The following is a 24,228-nucleotide window of genomic DNA, read 5'->3' as shown; positions in this document are numbered from 1 at the left end:
ATCATATCTATTAAAAAAACAGTAAGCTATAATTAAATCACTTTATTCACTTGACTGTCACTGTAACACTTAGGATAGGTAACAAAAATCTGTTTAAATAATATTGCATTCAAATTATTGCTCATTGACACATTGATCTGACTACAAAGCCTTCACTTTGAGTTGCTTCATTTTGGGCGCCTTGCGTTTCTGCTGCCGCTTCTGCTCCTTTATCTCCCAACGGCGTTGCTTCTCTGGGTCGTCCTCCTATATACAAGAAGGGCAGAAAATTAAAAATCAGTTAAGTGATTCCGTACCATCGTACAATAAATAACACTTTTTGATTTTTTTAAATTTTCATAGCAGTATTTTATCTTGTAGCGGCAGTAGAAATACTCATTCTGTGAAAATTTCAGATCTCTACCTATTATATGGTTCACGAGATACAGCCCGCTGTCAGACAGACGGACGGACAGCGGAGTCTTAGTAATAAGGTCCCGTTCCAAACGTAGGTAAGTGTTTTTACAATTTTTCTGTTCGGACAACATTCTGAAACCGGCAATATCCTTTGTATTTTCTTCAATGTACGCGACATTGGCGAAGTAAATTCTGCCGTGATAGCACTACCAAAAGCCACTAAGCAAGAAACAACAACAACCCCTTTCACGTTTTGCCCCTGTCCACCTGCACAAGTCTGTCTAGAAATCTTTGTTGTATGACTTTATGAAGTAGGTATCTATCTCTTTAGACTTACCGCCAGTATCTTCTCTTTCTCCTGCTTTCTCTTCTCTTCTCTCCTCAGCGCGGCTTGCTCCTGCCTGGCCGCGTGTGCTCCGCGCACCCACGCCTCGGCCGCCTTCTGACGACGCTTCTCACATTTGGACAACGCCTGTACAATTTGAAAAGATAAATTGATAATCTATTTTATATAGGTATAGCATATACAGTGCGACAGGGTTCTTTGGGCGCGTGGCGAAAATCGGAACTAACGTCGTCAAGTGTCCCCTTTGTTCTTGTTTGAATAGTTAAGCCTTTGTTTTCCAACAGCGCCCCCCTGTCAATGTCATTCAAGTGCTAAGAGAGCCTTGTCGCACTGTAACTGAGTAACAGTAAGCTCCTGCGGTAGTGGAGCGGTGCGGGAGGGGTGACAGCTGTCACAAGTTGACGAATCACTGAACTCTCGCGTCACGTCATCACTGATCACACCCTTCCCGCACCGCTCCACTACCGCAGGTAATTACTCAGTTATGAACCTGTAATATTATAAATGCGAAAGTGTGCTTGTCCTATTACCTTTCACGGTCAATCCGCTTGACCGATTTTGACGAAAGGTACAGGGATAGCCTGCATCCCGGAGATGAACGTTGGCTACTTTTTACTACGTAGACTCAGGTCTCAGAGGTATTTCTAAAAACCCAATTTATTTTTATTTTTATTCAGATACAAGTTAGCCCTTGACTGCAATCTCACCTGGTGGTAAGTGATGATGCAGTCTAAGATGATAGCGGGCTAACCTGGAAGGGGTATGGCAGTTTTTATTAAACCCATACCCCTTTGGTTTCTACACGGCATCGTATCGGAACGCTAAATCGCTTGGCGGCACGGCTTTGCCGGTAGGGTGGTAACTAGCCACGGCCGAAGCCTCCCGAAGTCGCAGGCTTCAACTAATATAATGAAAATACGAGAGTATATTTGTCTGTAACTATCTTACCTATTCAGGGCCTATCCCTATGAAAACTTGTGTATATAAACAAAACAGTGGGGTTTCTTCGAGAGCGGGATTTGGCACCTTAACGTCTAGATAAATAGACCCAAATAATAACTGGGCCGAGAACGTAAACACGTACCTCTTTACTCAACCTCAGTCTCTTAATCTTGTCCAGCAAGTAGAACACGAGCAGCAGCAGCGGTCGCACTTCCTCGCCGCCGCCGTCGGGGCCCAACGCCAGGCTGACTAGCATCACGCGCTCCGTGTCCGGAGGCTTGGTCGCTACTGTTTCTCTGTAAAAAAAGAGCAATCGCCGCTTCAGCACATTCCGGCAGCACTGAGAGCGCTGTGTTACACATACAACACACTCACTCCATCTGTTTGGGGCCACAGTAGCGGTCGGACACGTGTATGTATTGCACGTTCTTGTGGTACTGCTCCAAGGCGGCGGTGACCCGCGCGTCCATCAGCCCCGCCGTCGCTTCAGCGCATTCCGACAGCACTGAGAGTGCTGCAGGGAGCCCGTGCTTGTCGCCCGGCCGCTTCTCCGGGCAGAACATGCTCTGTGAAAAAAGTTACAGAATTCAGTCCCGTCAGTGAAACTGACACGACAACTTCTGACTGAAAAGTCAAGGCACGCTTCAGACTCTTCTGTAACACGGGCGAATTCGCCATTCAGGAAATTTACGCAAAATTTAAAATAAAAAAAAGTAGTAATACATACCAGGTCCTGCATTTCCTTAGCGAGGCGGGTGGCGATCTTTTTCTGCGCAACACACAGCACGTAGGGGTCGCTGTCGTCTTTGCCGAGTTCTACACGAATGAGCAAAGTGTCCGGAGTGGGTCGCACTACCCCTAATAGCACGTGCACTAGGTCTTGACGCTGTGAACAAAATTTAATACTATTATTTTGTACAATAGTTGGGAATGCCCAAGGTTTCGTCCGCGTAGAGTTAACCGTTGTGTATTATTTTGTCGTTTCATTTATTTTTATTTTATTTTTTATTTTGTTTATTTGAAAGTAATCAACAGCGTAAATACATAATTATTATTTAAATTTAAATCTAGGTATAACAGAAGGCCAAAAGAGATTACTTAAAATTATAATTAAACTATTTTAACAGAATAGAGTTAGAATAAATGTAGGTATATACAATAATAAAATAAAATTACAACAGTGTGTGTATGATTGTATGTGTGTGTGTATTATCGTCTTGACACTAGATTCCAGACTCCTATGGTTTATTGCGTCGTTTATCTTCAGGTCTAGTCACGTCTAGTTTTTCTTTATGTGTAGTTTGAAGTGTCTAGTTTATCGTCAAGTGTATCGTTTTGTCTGTCGTCTCCTTTATCGTTTTGTCTATCGGCTCATTTATCGTCTAGTGTATCGTTTTGTCTATCGGCTCATTTATCGTCTAGTGTATTGTTTTGTCTGTCCACTGTCATCTTCTCCTTTATCGTTTTGTCTATCGGCTCATTTATCGTCTAGTGTATTGTTTTGTCTGTCCACTGTCATCTTCTCCTTTATCGTTTTGTCTATCGGCTCATTTATCGTCTAGTGTATCGTTTTGTCTATCGGCTCATTTATCGTCTAGTGTATTGTTTTGTCTGTCCACTGTCATCTTCTCCTTTATCGTTTTGTCTATCGGCTCATTTATCGTCTAGTGTATTGTTTTTTCTGTCCACTGTCATCTTCTCCTTTATCGTTTTGTCTATCGGCTCATTTATCGTCAAGTGTACCGTTTTGTCTGTTGTCTCCTGTATCGTTTGGTCTTGGTGTATTATCTCTTTTATAGCCTAGTATATACCTTTATAAGTTTCAGTGTAAGAAGCATTCCCTCACAACACTGTCTACCGCTGCACCACATGGTGAAACAGTGCTCCGCTTCCCGGCGCCACCCACGCTCGTCGCCCGCCGCGACCACATCGAGCCCAGTCTCACCTGGTGTGATAATACCTTAATGAGAATACAACACGATAGCGCGACGCAGTACAGTACAGCGACATCTATGATCGATGAACTAAACTATGTCCAACAACAACAAATCGAATTTAAATAGGCTATATTTAGGACATAGTAGTAGATGTGCAATGAGAAAACAACGCATTCTGTTTCACGTCCACAGGAAAAATAATAATAAAATTATAAAGTTCATACATAAGATAAGAATCTATAAAACGTTTTTTGTAATGTTTGTGTGTGTGTGCGCGTGCACCACGCACGCGCATGCATGGGTTTGTGTAAATATGCGCGCTTCAGTGTGTACGTGCGAGAGAGAGACTTACCCACTAGAGTAAAGTTGTCTTCCAACAGAGGCTTACTAACTTGAGGAAATTGGTCGCAATGGACGTATTCTTGACGCACCCGACTGCGTACGCGAGCGCGTATGCTGGAGTAAGCAGCAGAGGATGCCTTCATGATTGTGCGTGTGTATGTGCGAGTGTATGTGTGTGTGTGCATACGTGTGGGCGTGCGTGTATTAGAAAGCGACTTACCGACTAGAGTAAAGTTGTCTTCCAACAGAGGCTTATGCAACTTGAGGAAGTTAGTCGCAATGGACGAATTCTTGGCGCGCCCGACTGCATACGCAAGCGCGTACGCCGCGAGCAAACAGCAGAGGATGCCTTCTAACCAGTAGGCGTCCCATCGCGGACGCACCATTATAGGAACCTACAAGACACATGTCTTATAGCAGTTCTGCAGTTTTTAGGGTTCCATACCTCAAAAAGAAAAACGGAACCCTTATAGGATCACTTGGTTGTCTGTCTGTCGGTCTGTGAAGAAACCTACAGGGTACTTCCCGTTGACCTAGAATCATGAAATTTGGCAGGTAGGTGTAGGTCTTACAGCAGACATTCGGGGAAAAATCTGAAAACCGTGAATTTGTGGTTACATCACACAAAAAAAAATTGTGGTCATGAACTAATAATTAGTATTTTAATTTTCAAAGTAAGATAACTACATCTTCCTATGAAAGGTCTTCACCTGTGCATTCTAAAACAGATTTTTATTTATTTTATGCATCATAGTTTTTGAACTATTGTGCAAAATGTCGAAAAAATACGACTGTAGTACAGAACCCTCGTTGCGCGAGCCTGACTCGCACTTAGCCGGTTTTTTAATTAAAATGCTGACATTGATTTTCATGGTTATTTTTATGTAAGTTTCAAAGTAATCCTAATAATAATACCTTTATACTTTAATCATCATATACCTTGGAAATTGTAATCTTGGGTTGTTCTGAACTTTTAGGAGTGTTGTCCTGGAATCCTTCAAATTCCTCAGGATCTTGGAAATGTTCAAACTCACTGTCTTCATCCTACAAAAAGAAAATGGAACTATTATGTTATTAAATTACATATTGTATTTTACCGGTTATGCCACACCTACATGACAATTATAGTTATTTCCAATAAACAAAGACACTACATTTACATTAGTATGATAGATAGCTATATTATAATAAACTGTAGAGTTTATTATTATACATACCTCAACTATAATGTCATCATCTGTATCAATATTTGCTTCAAATTGGTCTTTGCTTGGTGTTAATTTTGGCTTTAACACTGGTACATCTTCATTGCTGAAATCTAAGAAATTATTTATTTATTACTATATGATCCCCGCGGCTTCGCCCGCGTGTATATAATATAGCCTATGGCACTCAGGAATAATGTAGCTTTCTATTGGTGAAAGAATTTTCAAAATCGGTTCAGTAGTTCCAGAGATTACCCCCTACAAACAAACTTAACGACATTACCTCTTTATAATATTAGTATAGATATAGACTAGCGACCCGCTCCGGCTTCGCATGGGTGGCAATGTAGATACTTATGTAGTGTCACTTACATACTAATATTATAAATGCGACCACCGCCGCCCGCCTCCGTCTCGTTTTTTGCGCGTAATATTTGTTAATTTTCGATATAAGCTTGATTTCTTCCGACATTTTGTTCAAATATCGTCATATTTCAACAAATTAATACAAACCAATTTTAAATTATACCTATAAACCTTCCTCTTGAATTACTCTATCTATTGGTGAAAACGCACTAAAATCCGTTGTGTAGTTTAAAAGATCTACGCGTTCATACATACAGACAGCAGGAAGCGACTGTATTTTATACTATGTAGAGATAGCGCCCCACAGTATTAACAATATAGCTGTCAAACAAAATGTTTGTCATTAGTATATTGAATAATTATAATTGATAATTTGTTGATTGAATGTTCAATTGAAAGTTCAAACAGGTCAGTTTGGATTTACATATTAGCCAAATTATGTAGAGCACTTTTTTTTAAATTTAATTATGACTTCATCCTGATTGATTTAGGTTTTTAAAAGTCTAATGGCATGCAAGGTATTCTTGTACTAAATTTCGTTAAAATCGGCTAATCAGATGGACAGTGAAAAGCTAGCCGACAGACAAATACATTTTCACATTTATAATACTAAGTATGTGTATAACCTAAGTGAAGTGGCCACTAGTCTATATAAAAGGAGAAGGTGACTGACTGACTGACTGATCTATCAACGCACAGCTCAGACTACTGGACGGATTTGGCTGAAATTTGGCATGCAGACAGCTATTATGATGTAGGCATCCGCTAAGAAAGGATTTTTGAAAATTCAACCCCTAAGGGGGTGAAACAGGGGTTTGAAATTTGTGTAGTCCACGCGGACAAAGTTGCGAACATAAGCTAGTTAATAAATAAAGGAGTCCAAAACATACTAACCATCATCCTGTGCTTCTTCATCATCTACCTCAAACTGTTCAAACTCTGCAAAGTCATCATCCTCTAGTGTCTGATCTTCATATGCATGTGTAATATACACACTGCATAACAACAGTGTTAATGACAAAATTATTATACGCATGTTCCTAAAACAAAATAATACAAGAAAATAAAACTTTTAAACATACTCAAGACTGTAGTGCTGTCTCTTTTCCTGCAATTGTTAAATCATTTATTTTTTACTTATTTAGAAATCTTTCTTGCACACAGGCATATATACAGTAAACATTAGAAGATACAGAAGAAACTGTACTAGAGGGTGCAAATGGGGCCTCATTGCTAGACCACTTTTGCTGATTATACCTCCACATCTTTAAATTGTTGATAAGTATAGTATTATTGGTCCTGACATTGGCTAATCTGTGTAAAGCCAGAAGAAAAAAAAAGTATTATTGGTATTCATTGTAAATAGTTTTCTAGCGTCATTCAGAGATAGACGTCGTCATTAGGTCTCCTCTCAGAATGAAAAGGATTTAGGCCACGGTCTGCCACGCTTGTGCAATGTGTATTGACAGATGGATGGCATAGATAGATGAAATTTATCATTATCCATTGATCACTCTGTATACAGTACGCGGCCGAAAGTACTGTACATCGGCCATTAGAATGACATTTTGGCTTTGTAGAGTGTTGTCTCTGTCACTCATACCTATATGAAGTATTGTCGGTCTCAACAACAGAGATAATGCTCTACAAATCTGCTATCTCCTTCTAAAAGTTGATGTACATTACTTTCCGCATACAGTATATAATATGTATGTGTTTACTGCTGGAAACATATAGAGATAGATGGATGAATAAATGGATTTAGAACACAAACTCAATAATGACACTACACACAATTTTTAGGTCTCATCTGATATAAATATTTTAGCTAACTTTCAAGTTTAACTAAAGTTTATAACCAAGTTAACTATTTGACTAATTCACCTTGATGATAAGACTAGGTTATTTTAATTCATGGCCAGTTATAAAACAATACAAAGGCCATTGAAATATTGAATTAATTTGACGCAAAAACTGTGCACTATATGGTTTCCTTAAACAATGTACTTACAATGTTAAAAGACAAATTTATGACCTACATTAAAAACTATTATTTATGACACAAAATTATGTGCAGGTACTACAACTGTTTCCCCTGTTAACTCTCTTTAGGTTTGTATAAGTTTTGTATTTAATTAGAAATCTGAGTGTTAATTTAGAAACTAAATTATTTCGTATACGTAGGTACGCGTATACGAAACTGTAATTTTTTATCCTATTGAATGGATGAAACATTGAAGTATTAAGTTACGATTACTTACCCGTTGAACAAAACTCTCCTGAACTTATATATTAAATCAGTACATTTATTTTAACTTATTTATTCTTAACGAAATACGAAATTTAATCTTAAAATAACCATAAAATTACATAGCACAATAATAACTAATCTGTTTTATTCTGTGATTTCATAAATCTATTTTGACCTCGTTGCAATACTTCTTTACCATTGGTTAAAATGATGGACTGTAAACTTTTGCAGCCAATCAGAACCGAGTATACATGTAAAAGTTCATGATGGATAATTTTCTGCAATATAAAACATGCAGCACTTGACATTGACTTTTGGCGTATTTGTCACTTGTACTTGTCACATGCGTCACATGACACTATTTTATATCTTCTGGCTGTACGGCTGTGGGTTCTAGCTCTTTTGAGTCTAACATAGCCAAACATAGCCGTGTTCGTTTGCTTCTTTTTGTGTACAAGTGCACGATTCGTGCACGTGCAGTTGCTTAAACTTGAAGCAACTGCACATACACAAAAAGAAGCATGGAAAACGACTCATGAATCATGTTATTAGATGAAAATGTAATAACTACCTAAGTCCTAAGTACCAAAGTACAGTGCGACAAGGCTATCTTGGCGTGTGGCGAAAATCGGAACTAACGTTGCCGTCAAGTGTCCCCTTTGTTCTTGTTTGAATATGATTCTAAGCCTTTGTTCTCCAACAGCACCCCCCTGTCAATGTCATTAAAGTGCCAAGAGAGCCTTGTCGCACTGTAATAATGATCCTGAACACACTGGAATACAGTGCGACAAGGCTATCTTGTGAAAATCGAAACTTATACCTACATATTTATAATAAAACGCACACTCCGAAAAGTTAGAGGTGCGTGCCCGGGATCGAACCCCCGATCTCCGATTAGGAGGTGGACGTCTTAACCACTAGGCTATCACAGCTTTTTACATCGGTCTCCTATATCATGGGATCTGAGGTTCAATCCTGGGCACGCAGTTATAACTTTTTTGTTAGCTACGTAGGTAGGTAAGTATGTATGTGCATTTTATGCAAATTAATACTTTTGCTTTAACGCTGAAGGCAAACGTAGTATCGTGAGGAAACCTGTATGCTTAAGAGTTCTTCATAAAAATGTCTGTGAGGTCTGCAAATCAACACAATGGCAGCGTGGTGGAATTTGGCCTGTGCTCGGTAGTGAACAGGCGATAGGTTGAGGCGATGAACTAGGACGTCACGTCAGGTTTCGAAACTGTAACTAAATATTTCAGTTTAATAACCGTTGAGGAAATAAATAGAAACTCACGCAGATCGACATAGAAATAGGATTTTCCTATCTATACACGAATATACATAGATTACATATAGAGCCTGATACCAATCTTGCAATCACGATTTTGTCCTCAAAATAAGATCACGATCACATTTATTTTTACACTAGCTGATGCGGATTTAGGTTTTTCAAAATCCCGTAGGAACTCTTTGTTTATCCTTGATAAAAAGCCTATGTCACTCTCCAGGTCTTTATCTATACCTATGCAAAAAATCACGTCAATCCGTTGCACTATTGCGACGTGATTATAGGACAAACCAAAAAAAACGAATAAACCAACAAACAAACACACTTTCTCATTTATATTAAGGGTACTGATAGAAATCATCATACATAATATCATCAGTCATCATAATAAGTACTTAACATTACATTTAGGTGTCGATATGTAGGTACCTACCTAGTACCTACCTACTTAGTTTATACTGACTGATCACCTCGGGCGGATGCGGCTTAGCACGAGAACCACCTCCTTTTTTGAGGTCGGTTAAAACCCCAAGTCTTACTTTGGTATTTAGACAAGAGACAATTGTTTCGCAACATTCGATAAACAAATACTTAGTACAGTATGGGTACTGTACCTACTAAGTATTTGTTTATCGAATAAATTATTTCAAGGTATCGCAATAAAAATAATAATTAATTCAAGACAAACTTCCGAGAAAACCCGACTTGATTTTCCCGGATTTAGATGTTTAAAAACTCCCAATCCTTGAATTAAAATATTTTTATAACAATCCTACCTTCGCATATTTAGCGAGGGTCTGGGGCTGACAAAGATCATCGACCTTACACGAAGACACGGTGAAGAAAAACATCGTGAGGAAACCTGCATGCTTGAGAGTTCTCCATAATGTTCTCGAAAGTGTGGGCCAGCGTGGTAAACAATGGCCAAACCCTTCTCAATCTGAGAGGAGATATTTATGTTATTGTAGATACAATACACAACACATTAAAGCGTGTGAAGTTTGCCAATTCGCACTTGACCAGCGTGGTGAACTATGGCCCAGAGTCTTATCTTTCTGAAAGGAGACCCGAGCTAGTAGGTCGGCGATGGGTTGAAGATGATGATATAAAGCCAATAACAGTCGACGCGATTTACGGTTATACTAAAAGATTTTGTAACTTTAGATGCGGTTTAAACTGATGTTAGACACGTGCCTTGTATGGGCCAAAGGGTTATGTATTCTGTTTAAACCACGCGTAAAGTTTTTATGATAAGGAAGTTAATTTTTAAGGGTTGTCGCCAAGTAAATAAAGCCAAAAATTTTCTATAGAAATCAATGAGTCAAAGCGGTCATACAGCGTCCATATAAGCAGCTTTAAGGCCACGATCAATGTCAGTCGACTTTAGATGCGCAAACGCATAAGCCGTATATCATTTTATATTTTTTTATTAATCGTTTAAAAAATCTGTCACTATGGTGTCAGCTGTGATTAAGTTAAGTGCGTTGCTGATGCTGGTGGGAGTCTGCTTTGCGGACATAAGTGAGTACATAATCAATACTAATATTATAAATGCGAAAGTGTGTCTGTCTGTTTGTTTGTCTGCTATCCTTTCACGGCCCCATCCGTTCAACCGATTTTGACGAAATTCGGTACAGCGATAGCTTGCATCTCGGGTAAGGACATAGGCTACTTTTTATCCCGGAAAATCAAAAAGTTCTTTAAAAACCTAAATCCACGCGGACGAAGTCGCGGGCATCAAGAAGCACTTAATATTACTCATCATCATCATCAACATCATCATCATCATCATCATTAGGTATTAACGGATAGACAATAGACTTCCACATGCCACGGTCTTTTACTGTCTGAATCCAACGGCTCCCTGTGACTTGTTAAATGTCGTCTATCCACCTAGTGTGGGGTCTTCCAACGCTACGCCTTCCGGTGCGAGGTCGCCATTCTAGCATCTTGGGACCCCCAACGTCTATCGGTTTTTAAACTCTTCAGCTTCGCATCCTGTTGAACTATATCGGTTACTCTGGTTCTTCTACGGATCTCCTTGTTTCTCTCCTAGATTCTAATCACATCATGTCTACGGCCGAGCAAAAGCCGCTACTCTCAATTCTTGAGATCACTTACTTAGGTGAGATTGCAGTCAAGGGTTAACTTGTATCTGATTAATTAAAATCCTGTGTTCAAGATCCTCGCGCATGTTTTGGGAGGACATTCCATTTATTCATTAAAAATATTTTACCACTAACTGATTTTCCTGAGTGACGCCTTATAAAATATAGTGCACTGCTGTGTGTGTGCAAACGCACAACAGTTTACCTTACCTAGTATATAACATTCCGAGAATACTAGGCTCGATTTTTAATGATTTCCAAGTATTTCCCGTTCGAGAATATAGAAAATGTGAAAAAAAAACAACGGTCAAGTGCGAGTCGGACTTGCACACGAAGGGTGTTGTGCCATCGTTAAACAAATGACTTCTTTATCAACTTTCATGGCAGTCATTTTGAAATTCTGATTATTTATTGTTATAGCGGCAATAGAAATACACATTCTGTGAAAATTTCATCTCTCTACCTATTACGATTCATGAGATACAGCCCGCTGACAGACAGGCGGATGGACGGACGGACAGCGGAGTCTTAATAATATGGTCCCGTTGGCACCCTTCGGGTACGGAACCCTAAAAATTGTTGAAAGACGCGACGATGTTTTATTGGAGTTTAATTGTTAATCAATTATTGAATTAATTGCTATTACACCAGACATTGATTTACGATCTCTATACCTTTTAATTAATAGACAATAATGAGAAACAACAATATTAATTATGTCGGTTTCTTCATTATTTACTTGGTAACAGCATAGTTGTAGGTATATTTTTATATCCTATCTCATACTAACCTTTATAAATTAGCATTATCTACCTATATATTTATTTATCTTTAATTTATTAAGCTCTTAGAGAAAAGGACAACATAGGTTCAGTAACCGGTATATGTGCTAAGTATAGATACCTACGTCCCGGTATATTTTTTCGATAACTTTAAAGAAGAAAGTAGAAACTCTACCTACTAACCTACTACCTGAAATTTTCCACCAGCATACAAAAATAATGAAAATTCAAAAAATTATAGTAGGTAGGTAAGTATGTAAGTATCTACATAGGTTACTGGTTGCGAAATAAAATAATTATCATCATCATGATCAACCCATCGCCGGCTCACTACAAAGTACGGGTCTCCTCTCAGAGTGAGAAGGGTTTTCACCACAGTCTACCACGCCGGCCATGTGCGGATTGGTACACTTCACACACCTTTGAGTACATTATGGAGAACTATCAAGCATGCAGGTTTTCTCACGTTTTCCTTCACCGTTAAAGCAAGTGATACTTGATTACTTAAAACGCATTTATATATATGTATATATTATATTATACTATATAACATTATATCGTATAGTATGTACCTATTAGAGTGTATGTTTATGTATGCCTATATATCTATTTATATATATATATATATATATATATATATATATATATATATAACTACATTGCGACTCCCCGTCTTACAGTTCTATAAGTTCTTAAGTATGGGTTGCCTGGAAGAGATCACTTTAGTGATAAGGTCGCCCTTTGTTTTTTAAGTGTATCCTGTATTCTTACTCTCTGTAATTTTAGTAACAATAAAGTTGTTTTAAATTAAATTAAATTAAATTAACTTCGAAAAGTTAGAGGTGCATGCCCGGGATCGAACCCCCGACTTCCGATTAGAAGGCGGACGTCCTTGCCACTAGGCTATCACAGCTTCTAATAATCAAAATAATTATACCTACTTAATGAAAAATGCAGATAATAACCCCTTTCTGAAAAAAAAACGTTAGCTCACCAAGAACAATGCCATCCTAGCTGAAAGAAATACAATTTTTCTAATTCCTGAATGATATGCATAATATGATTTGCATAACGATAATTTTATTGTTCTACGCCCTTTAATGGCATCAAATACGCCTACCTACTAATTACTTGTAAGTAGAAGGTTACTTAGTTAAATATTTAGATAGGTAGGTAGGTACTTACCTAACTTACATACCTAAGTATTCGTTTTTAAAATAAGTTTCAAAGCAGAGCTTCTTCCGTGCATACCAATAAATTTACCTAAACAATATTCACGTTTACCAGGGTCATATTCTCATACTTTAGTATTTGACGAACTGCAATAGTTAGCTAGCTAGTAAATAAATTGACAAAATGTTGTAAGAAATCATTTGACCATGGGCGAAAAGTGTTAAATCATTGCAAGATAATTGTGTACCTTTGATGTTACATACCTTGGTATATCGATTGTGCGTACGATGATTACAATTTTCCAAGATTTTCTTTTAACATTCGTACCTAAGTCTATTTTATTAAGACATTCCAGTTCGATCACTTACCCCTACAGTTTTGTTTACCCTATGTATCTACCTCAAACAACTTAGGTACCTATTTAACTGTTATAAATACATTATTTTTGAAAGAAAGCGCATTTTCAAAAAGTACCTCTGGTGTCTAACACAAGTAAAATTTATAAGGAGTTGAATTACTGGTTTCCACTCTGCGTTCGATCTTTTTCAATGGTCTGGATGGAAATGCGAAAGCGTGTCTTTCTGTCTGTCTATATTTTCACAACCTATCCGTTTAACCGACGAGGTTTGGTACAGAGGTCGCTTACATCCCAGAGACGAAGATAGGTTGCTACTTTTTATTCATAAAATCAACGAGTTTTCACTGAACTTTAAAAAATCCTAATCCCATGTGGATGAAGTTATTTAAAGTATCCATATACGAACCGTCACCGACCCAACCCCATAACAGTTAAGCAATAAGCTATACCTAGAGCTATACTATAGAGGATATATTTAATTGGACAGCGTCGCAGAACCGGATTGATTGGCACGCGGATCCAACGGATGTATTAGCATGTTAAACATCTTGGAACCATTTGCCAAGTAACACACCAGTCCAGCTTAAAGACGTTTACACACGGCGATATTTTTTCGCGCAGTTGCCGCTACACGGGCTAATCTCATACATTTTTATACTCACCAAGTTGCATTATTTACGTACAAATAAGGCGTAAGTAGTATATTTATGTTTATAAACAAATCCAGCTTTCAGCATCAGAGTTAACTAGAGAATCGACGATAAGGGTATGGGTGACGTGAAATCAAAGAAAAACTTACAACAAGGCTACTTGAGGGCTATCTAGCGTCAAATGTACGAATTTTTAACGCCTGCCAGTAACGTCGAAGCCCGTTTTGTTAGAACTTTAGAAGTTCCCTAACTGTCGTTGAACTGTGTCAGCACTTTGACCCGTGTTTTTTCGTTACGCGCGAAGATAACGCGCGCGCCGTGTGCAAAGGTTTTAATGTTTTAACGGTACAAACAGCTAATAAGATGAAACATCTTCTAGAAACAACATAGGAGAGTTTAAAACAAAAACATCATCTAATGGTGACAAGAAAGTAAATTAGGACCGCGGAATAGATCTGGTTTTGAGGTCCAGTCGTTGACAATGTCGTCTGGCAAGATCAAGGATCTTGTCCAAGCAATAACAACAAATCACAAAGTAGAAAAAGAAAGATAAGTACATATACCCATCCATAATTTATATAGAAAAACCGCTTGCAGACCTGTAACAACTTTAAAAGATATAATATTATATTATATAAGTATATTACTACCTGATGCCGATTCATCCGCGCGGAATTAGGTTTTTTTAAAAATCCCGTGGGAAATCTTTGATTTTCCGGGACAAAAAGTAGCCTATGGTCACTTTCCAGGTCTTTAACTATACCCATGCAAAAAATCACGTCGATCCGTTGTTCCGTAGCGACGTGATTGAAGGACAAACCAACGAACCAACAAACAAACACACTTTCACATTTATAATATGGGTACTGATGTTGATATTAGGTGATGCCCAAGACTAGGTGTTTTTTTTAATTTTCCGCGCGTCCGCAAAAAGTAGCCTATTGTCCGTCTCCGGGCCTCCGGGATTCAAGCTACATACCTACCTCCACAAGGAAAGTGTTAGGTAGGTAGTTTTAATGTCTAGCCATACACATATTACTTAAGTAGGCATACCTATAACTTACATATGTTTTATGGGCCCATACATAAGTTTTTCAAAAAAACGCATGATCCATCATTCCTTGATTACCATTTCCGCAAATTTTTTGCTCACGCGCACAATTGTAGCGGGAAGTCCTCCTATGAATATTTTAGTACTGCAAAATCACTTTTAGTTCGTAATTGCGGTGAGTCACGGAATCTACTTAGTGGGATTTCGGCTGAATTAAGCCTTTCCGGCATTTTGACGATAAAAAAAATGTATTTCTCAATGGCAACTTGCTAATATAATACAGCATATTAATCACGTTGTAAATGTACCAATAAGTATCTAAAACAATTGATTAATAAGTAGGTTAAACCTTTATGTTTGTTTAATTTTTTGTTTATGTTATTGTTTAATTTATTTGAATATAACTACTTAGCTGATTAATTATAAATGGGTAGTGATTTTAATTTTTCCTTAGCTGAAATTAAGACGCAGTAACGCGTAAGCGACGCCCTTATTTTTGCTAGCTACTAACTAATAATGAAATCGTGAAAAACTTAAAGCCCGTTTTATTACAAGTTACAAAAGCTCTAAACTCCGATCTCTCCTGGTGGTAAGTGATCATGCAGTCTAAGTTGGAAATTTTATGGCAGTGGTAGGTACCTTTTAACGGTTTCTACGGTTTTATATTTTAACTAGATGATGCCCGCGACTTCGTCCGCGTGGATTTAGGTTTTTAAAAATCCCGTGGGAACTCTTTAATTTTCCGGGATCAAAAGTAGCCTATGTCCTTCCCCGGGATGCAAGCTATCTGTTTACCAAATTTCACCAAAATCGGTTGAACGGATGGGCCGTGAAAAGCTAGCAGACAGACAGACAGACAGACGGACAGACAGACACACTTTCGCATTTATAATATTAGTATGGATTTTTAAGCCTCAGGTTGCTTAAAAATCCAAAAATAAATCAAAGATAGATAGATACATCCTTAGTTAGCCGGCCCTGATCATTATCATAATGACGTTTACAGTTTGTATGTAAATGTCGATATTTATACGGAAGCTGACCGGACGATTGCACCCTTGATCTCGATGTGATGTCAGAGAAGTAGTCGCTATGTAATATGTTTATATGCAAAATGATGCTTAGTTACTTCATTATAATTTTATAATATTACGTTGTGCTACATTAATAATGCGGATAAAATTCCAAACTTAGGTACGTATCCATACTAATACTTATTACAAAATATGCGAATGTGTGTGTCTGTCTCTTTGTCTGCTAGCTTTTCACAGACCATCCGTTCAACCGATTTTGACGAAACTTGGGTTACTATAGCTTGCATCCCGGGAAAGGACATAGGCTACTTTTTATCCCGAAAAATCAAAGAGGGGTTTTTAAAAAACCTCTATCCACGTGGGCAAAGCCGCGGGCATCATCTATTAAGAAATAAATGTTTCAATAAACACCTGAATAATGCAGCTAATCTTCTCTATAATATAAAAATGAATCACTAAATGTGTTGCTCATCGCAAATCTCGAGAACCGCTGAACCGATTTCGATAATTCTATTTTTATAATATTCCTTGAAGTACGAGGATGGTTCTTACGGAGAGAAAAATTTAATTTAATTATTATATGTTGTACGCGACAGGTTGAAATGGCAATCGGGGAGTGGAGGGAGAGGGGAGAGAGAAAAATGAAATGGAAACAATGTTCGAAGTTTCTTTACGTGATATAATTTTTTTTTACAAAAAAAATAAAAACCGACTTCGATACACAAACACTAAAAATTGAAAAATAATTTAATTTATTACCGAATATATTATGTATCCATGAATATAGTTCCATAATAATACTTTTTGGTGCCGGTGCCAATTAGCTTTAGCTGCGCGAATCGTCTAGACTTCATATTTTTATGAGACTCCACAATGGCACCTCATTGGCACCGACCCCAAAAAATATTATTATGGAACTATAATATTAACTCTTGTATACATAATATATTAATATATTCGGTACTAAATTAAATTATTTTTCAATTTTTAGTGTTTGTGTATCGAAGTCGGTTTTTATTTTTTTTGTAAAAAAAATTTATTTCACAATTTTTAGTGGCCCCATGGAATTATGCTATGACTGATTAAAAATCTACTGTTTACTAAGCTATTACACTGATCGCGAGCAATTTACTCTTATCCGTTGAGGAGTTCCAGTATCTATCTTCGAAGATGCTCATCAGATCTTCACCAAATTTAAATGGGACCAACTTTGAAGTATACCCTTTCAAACAAAAAAAGAATTTTAAAAATCGGTCCAGGCGTCTTCGAGTAATCGGGGAACATACGTAAAAAATAAAAAGATTCCGACGAATTGAGAACCTCCTCCTTTTTTTGAAGTCGGTTAAAAATCAGAAATGAGGAGATCCGTAGGTCGGATCTTAAGGCGAGTCACCGAGGCGGGCAGCGCGGCTTTGAAGTAAACCGCTTGGCAACGTTCAAATTCTGTGTTTCAAACGTTAAATTTGAATTTAATAAATTATAGAAGTCCTGTTAAAAACCAAAATTTAGCAGGTTCTCTGTAGTACTTAAAGACAAATATTTCCATATAAAAATTATTTGCCAAGTCAGAAATTTTAGTATTAAATAATTCATTTTAGACTTTTATTTCGGCTTATTTCAAGATTTTATTTGATCGAGTGAAGTACTTCCTATTGTGTATCAAAGTAGCACATTCTTTAGACAATGTCTTTAGGTATATTGTATATTTTTAGCAAGGCCATTATTTAATAGTAAATACCTAAAACATTTGATCTAGCAAACCAGTTTTTTCCGCTTAGCCTCTGTGACTCGCCTTAAAGCTCAATGATTATGAAGTTATTCTAGCTTACGTATATGTGGTTATTACCCGCATAATTAAGATGTAATAAAAGGTCATACATCAGATACCGATCTGCCAGCTAACTCAAATGCTTGGAACAATACACTATGACTAGCCCCTAGCCGGATCTTACAAGTTACAACACCTACACAGAACAAGATCACTTAGGTACTTATTTACATATTTAATAGTGGTAGGATAAGGTAGTATGAAACATAACATACCTACCTGTCATCCTTTTTCTGTGATAAAACTGTGATATTTTTGATGATTTTATCTCTATGCAGTAATACTCTTTCAAAAACTAAAACCCATACCTAGGTACTCCTATAATAGTACTACATCACTCATAATATATTGTACTAGCTGATGCCCGCGACTTCGTCTGCGTGGAATTAGGTTTTTAAAAATTCCGTGGGACCTATTTTCTATATATGAAAAGAACTGACTGACTGATAACAACGTAGGTACAGCTCAAACCACCTGATAGTTTTGTCATGTAGATTTTTTTTCGCTTGTAAGATGGAATTTTCGTCAATTTTGCCCCACCAACTAGTCTGGCTGTTGAGCATAATATAGGTACCTACCTACTTATAGTCCAGGATTCACCGAATCTCGAACCTGCTACCGTCATGTTTTATGCAATCATCATCATCATTATCATCAACCGATAGACGTCCACTGCTGGACATAGGTCTCTTGTACGGACTTCCACACGCGACGGTCTTGCGCCGCCTGAATCCAGCGGCTCCCTGCGACTCGTCTGATGTCGTCTGTCTATCTAGTGGGGGGTCTTCCAACACTACGTCTGCGTTTTAGGCAGTACCTATATATAACTCATCACAGGTCTTTGTTTCATCGTAGTACTTAATAAAGTACCTAGGTTTAAACACGGCTACTCTCCAAGGTAAGACGTACCTTGACCTCCCCATACATTACTTAAGATGTCATGTGGAGCTCTGCGGTTTAAGGATTTACATAAATAATATCACGTAATTTTGTGCAATATTTTATATATTGACATTGTTGTCGTGTTGGATTGTTATTATTCTACTGAATCTATAAACAAATAGATACAGTCAACGTTAAGTATACCTAATATTCTGATTTTTCTGAACATTATCAAGTTGTGGGGTCGAAAAAGTCGAACTAAAATAATGTTCTTCCATCGAATCCTGTTTTAAGCCATTTGTACAGCATCGTAAAAGTTACTAGCACACTAGTTTCCTTCAGTTGGTCTGACTACTGGCTGAAGAAGTCTCTTGCCACATTATCAACCATGATCAGCTTCCCCATACTTTCATTTTCGCGGAGGGCGATACCTATTTCCAAAATAACTAAGGATGCGCTGAAGGCATATGGTGGAAAATCGTGTTTTAATCTGAAGTTGCAGTACAATCACGGAATACGTAACATTCGCTTTCAGCACCACATTTCGAACGCATTAATTCTCTTTATCTTGGGAGTTTTAACACCATACAGGAAGATTGGAAATATGAGTGCTAAACACTATAACTATGTCTAATTCTCTGCACTGCATTACAAAATCTGGATCAATAAAACCATAAACTTTTTTTAATTACAGGTGAAAAACCGGTCACCGAGCTGTGCCTTGGGTGTATGTGCCAAGCTATCTCCGGCTGCAAGCTGGGGCAGGGTTGCGACGGCAACGTCTGCGGCCTGTTCCAAATGACCTGGGGATACTGGGCTGATGCCGGCAAACCAGTGCTACCTGGCGTCTCTCCTGACTCTCCCGATGGTACGTTTGCAATTGAAAACCTTGGCTGACAAACTGCCTTGAACGCTGTAACAAGGAAATAGGGTCTAGATTGCAATTGTGGTGCCTGCAGCCTGTTCAGAATCACCTGGGCTTACTGGGCTGATGCGGCAAACCAGACCTACCTGGTATCTCTTTTGATTCTCCTAGATGGTACGTGTTTCTACTTAATTATCTGGCTTACTAGTTCAGTAAACCAACTCGGTAAGTAAAACCTTACAGAAATCTCAAAACGAGCAGCACGTTCAAACTAAAATTAGACAGAAAACAGGTAGGTCAGGAAAACTGAGGAAAATCTGGAGGATGGTGAATTGACGGATTAGTTGCATGAGGGTTTTCGGAGTTTCGAATTGGAAAGAAGCTGCTTCTACATCCTCATTATGGAGAAATTTACTTGATTAAGCCAAGGCTCACCCAGTGTAGTGCTTTCATGATGATATCATGTAAATAAACCAGACAGACAGACAGACATCAAAGTGATCCTATAAGGGTTCCTTTTTTCCTTTTGAGGTACGGAACCCTAAAAATGCAACTGATCCAAACACCAAACCAAGACCAAATCTACGGTCACCTTATACGTGACATTTACAATATCCTGATCCTGGTCACCTCACGCGTCTAAATGTCAAGAGAGATGTAAGTAATACCTAAACATGTCGTGACTTACCATTTATTAGGAGAATATTATGGATCATTTGAGTCATGACGCATATCCAAAAGTTAAATACCAGGGTTACGTTCCGGGAATTAATAAAAAAGAAAAGTTAGTACTTTGGCCATGAATAAGTAAGTACCGTCCAAGGTTTTGAATATCACTGATGAATCAGAAAAGTTATGCCATCTTTTAAGCATTATTAATTTTGAAAAAAAATCTTTCAAAGGAGACCATAATATAGGATTTCCAAGGATACATTGAAGATATTTTTTATTCAATGACTACAAAGTAGTACTAACGTACCTTGACTATGATCTCATCTGATGAAAACTGCTAACGCTGTCTAAGATGGTAGGAGGCTACTTGGTTAGGCGTATAAGATAAGATAAATTTTATTTTATTTAACCGGAACACCGGGTATAGTACTTACTTACTGACTGATCATTAATTATTATTAATGAATGATTAATGAATTATCTTTATGAATGAAATGATATAGACACCTACAAACTTAATTGTTAAAAAGGCAATTAAATAAGTAAAAAATAAAGAGCTATAAGGTACAATTGACGACCTTATCAGTTATCTCCTTGAATCTTTGTGTATAGGTATTAATTGAAACAATCTCTGTTTTCAGCGTATTCGAGCTGTGCCAACGACCCTCATTGCGCGGCCACCGCCGTCCAGGGGTACATGAAGAAATTCGGACAGGTAGGTACTCTGAGATTACTAAAAAAGCCTAGTGGTTAAAACTTTAGCCTCGTAATCGGGGGTCCGCGGATCGCACCTCTAACTTTCCGGAGTTGTATGTGCGTTTCAAGCAGTTAAATATCACTTGCTTTAAGGGTGAAGGAAAACATCGCGAGGAAACCTGCATGCCTGAGAGTTCTCTATATTGTTCTGAAAAGTGTGTGAAGTCGTCCAATCCGCATTTGGCCAGCGTAGTGGACTATAGCCAAACCCCTTCTCATTATGAGAGGAATCCGGTGTTCAGGAGAGAGCCACTGATAGGTTGATGATGATGATGATGACTTTGAATATCTCTATCTAATCTTCTCTGATGATCCGGGTGACGTATGCTACATTTTGTACAAACAAAAATAATATGGCGGATGTTTATCCAAAACAGTTCGAGGTCTCTAAATTTTTTTTGATACTTACTAAAGTAAGTATTTACCCGAAAATGTCTGCGGTTGATGTACAAATCATACTAATTATTGCCAGCCATTTTTAGTCCAAAACCAACCAGTACCAATGTACAATTATTGAAGAATCTGGAAATTCCTAGTATTCATAGGACATCCGTAATGAAAACTATAGGCGGAATGAGTTCTCAGTAGATATCTATATTCTATTGTACAGCTGTCAACTTATCATTGAAATTTGCATACGACCGTAGCGCGTGAGATCATCGTATGTAGTGTCAGCTGATAGGTAGGTACTAAAATAGGTAATATGAACAAAAACAATCGAATAGATTTACAATTACGGTTTACATAGGCCATGAATTGTCATGAATTTTTATTTATATACGAACTAAACAATATTGTATCTCATCATCATGATCAACCCATTGCCAGCTCACCACGGAGCACGGGTCTCCTCTCAGAGTGAGAAAGATTTTGGCCAGTCTACCACGCTGGCCAAGTGCGGATTGGCAGACTTCACACGCCTTGTGTTATATTGTATCTACAATAATATAAATAATATAATCGCTTTGATTTACGTGTTTAATAGACGTACAGACAGACTGACACACTACTGATCCTATGAGGGTTCCGTTTTTTCATACGTACGTACGGAACTCTACAAATAATCAGTATGAATTCCTAAATTACTGCGAATCGGCACAATCATTAAAAATACATAGGAAAACACGGCACACAGAACGGATTCATTATTTTTTTCCTACCATAAAGCACCATTATAAAATGGCAGCTTTATTACTACTACCATCTAGCCTATGGGCTAATAAGTAATATTATTCTAGCTTAAACTTCTACTTATGATTAAAGAACGGATTCATTTTAATAACATGATTATGATCCTTGATCAAGAGTGTCAAGTATCAAATAATTCAAACGTGAGGTCATGATAACTAGTTTGAAGAACAAGTATTTCCTCAAACAACAAATCGCTTGTCGCATAAATAAAAACAAAATATCTAAATATTATTAATTTTATTCTTGATTTAAGTATAAAATATGACATGGTAACATTTGGCGTTGTTTAAAAATAGTTTAAAAAACTCTCAAAACTTTTTCTTCTTTTTCTTCTCCGAGAAAATGGCTAGAGGTTTGCTAGAGGGTAAGATTAATGTCACCACTGCACTTAAAAGTAATTTGATTAGAACTACTCGAGACTGGAAGAGCATCTTTAAAAAAAAGGCTTGTGTTTAATTTAACGTACCCACTTATTATGATTTTATCGGTTTTTTGTCTAAGATAAAGGGATAAATTGTTTCTCAAATTGAAATGTTTAGTCCTACAGGCAGACACCAGGATTTACGGATCACCAATTAATACATGTTATATTATTTACTGATAAGATTTTTTTTCAGGACTGCAACGGAGACGGCGTAATCAACTGCTACGACTACATGGCGATCCACAAACTCGGCGGATACGGGTGCACAGGTGACCTACCGTTCAAATACGTCCAGGTCTTCAACCAGTGTGTGGCAGCCGTTGCAGCACATCAGCAGGGTTGAAAACGTCCAGAACATTTTGAAAAAAAAAACAGAAAAACAAAATTAAAAAAAACTGGCATACTACATTCAATAAAATGAAGCGAACAAGGCTGAAAAAGTTAGAATATTACTTAATTAAATTAAACTTTTAATTTAAACGCATACAGATGAATTTAGTTTCTCTCAATTTTCATAATAAGTATCTGCGGTATAAAAAAGTGTTTGTATTATTTTTCATTGCAGTAAAAAAATATATGAAAATATCAAACAAAAACGATCAAAATAGAGTTAGAGAAAATTAGAGCATGCAATGTATTAAAAAATGAAAGTGGAAAAAGATAATAAAAAATAAAAATATTCCCAACTGGAATATATAAAAAAATTGGTTCTTCGGTACCTACTCGTTCTAGGTACAGAGTCACGGTTAATTTGAAGGATGGACAGAAAAATAAATAAATTACTTAATAATATAAATCATACATTTAGGTGTAAGTTAATAGCTGTAATATATTTAGTCAATATAAAAAATAAAAATATTCCCAACTGGAATATATAAAAAAATTGGTTCTTCGGTACCTACTCGTTCTAGGTACAGAGTCACGGTTAATTTGAAGGATGGACAGAAAAATAAATAAATTACTTAATAATATAAATCATACATTTAGGTGTAAGTTAATAGCTGTAATATATTTAGTCAATATTAGTTCTTATATATTCATAATTTGATGAAAAAAGACAATTTAATATTTAAGTTCGTAATGTAAATAAAAACAAATAAAGATACACCTGATTTTTAATTCAGATATCTCAATAGGTATCTGCTGATTTTGTTATATATGTCATCATCATGATCAACCCATTGCCGGCTCACTACAGAGCACGGGTCTCTTCTCAGAGTGAGAAGGGTTTGGATATAGTCTACCACGTTGGCCATATGCGGATTGGTAGACTTTCAGACACCTTTGAGAACATTATGTAGAACTCTCAGGCATGCAGGTTTCCTCACGATGTTTACCTTCACCGTTAAAGCAGTGATATTTAATTACTTAAAACGCACAT

General features: G+C 37.3%; 3 protein-coding genes across 5 annotated transcripts in view; 1 reads left to right on the top strand and 2 right to left on the bottom strand.

The window, feature by feature from the left end:
• Positions 1-27: 27 nt before the first annotated feature.
• Positions 28-7,954, bottom strand: LOC117991243 (PAT complex subunit CCDC47). 3 transcript variants are annotated; one of them, XM_034978811.2, is made up of 11 exons: positions 7,796-7,954; positions 6,429-6,574; positions 5,181-5,281; positions 4,903-5,007; positions 4,184-4,358; positions 3,496-3,629; positions 2,412-2,570; positions 2,060-2,250; positions 1,827-1,980; positions 734-868; positions 28-246 (listed from the first exon to the last, which is right to left on the bottom strand). In XM_034978811.2, exons 2-11 carry the CDS (start codon positions 6,568-6,570, stop codon positions 142-144), a joined length of 1,401 nt encoding a protein of 466 aa, XP_034834702.1. In that variant the 5' UTR covers positions 6,571-6,574; positions 7,796-7,954; the 3' UTR covers positions 28-141. The 3 variants fall into 3 exon arrangements, with proteins under 3 accessions (XP_034834702.1, XP_069361045.1, XP_069361046.1); XM_069504944.1 differs by lacking the exon at positions 7,796-7,954 and adding an exon at positions 7,546-7,680; XM_069504945.1 differs by lacking the exon at positions 7,796-7,954 and adding an exon at positions 7,419-7,505.
• Positions 5,297-24,228, bottom strand: part of LOC117991257 (solute carrier family 25 member 16-like) — a 128,347-nt gene continuing 109,415 nt past the window's right edge. The window contains exon 7 of the transcript XR_011237856.1: positions 5,297-5,575. The gene's annotated coding sequence lies outside the window, so the exon portion shown is untranslated. The remainder of the gene's footprint in view (positions 5,576-24,228) is intronic.
• LOC117991274 (lysozyme-like) lies at positions 10,435-23,952 on the top strand. Its single transcript, XM_034978852.2, has 4 exons — positions 10,435-10,594; positions 19,634-19,807; positions 21,118-21,191; positions 23,041-23,952. Exons 1-4 carry the CDS (start codon positions 10,528-10,530, stop codon positions 23,188-23,190), a joined length of 465 nt encoding a protein of 154 aa, XP_034834743.1. The 5' UTR covers positions 10,435-10,527; the 3' UTR covers positions 23,191-23,952.

Source organism: Maniola hyperantus, chromosome 19 (assembly GCF_902806685.2).
Source record: "Maniola hyperantus chromosome 19, iAphHyp1.2, whole genome shotgun sequence".
Classification (NCBI taxonomy): Eukaryota; Metazoa; Arthropoda; class Insecta; order Lepidoptera; family Nymphalidae; genus Maniola; species Maniola hyperantus.
Note: the sequence above shows the minus strand (reverse complement) of the source record. Positions and strands in the feature narration are given on the sequence as shown.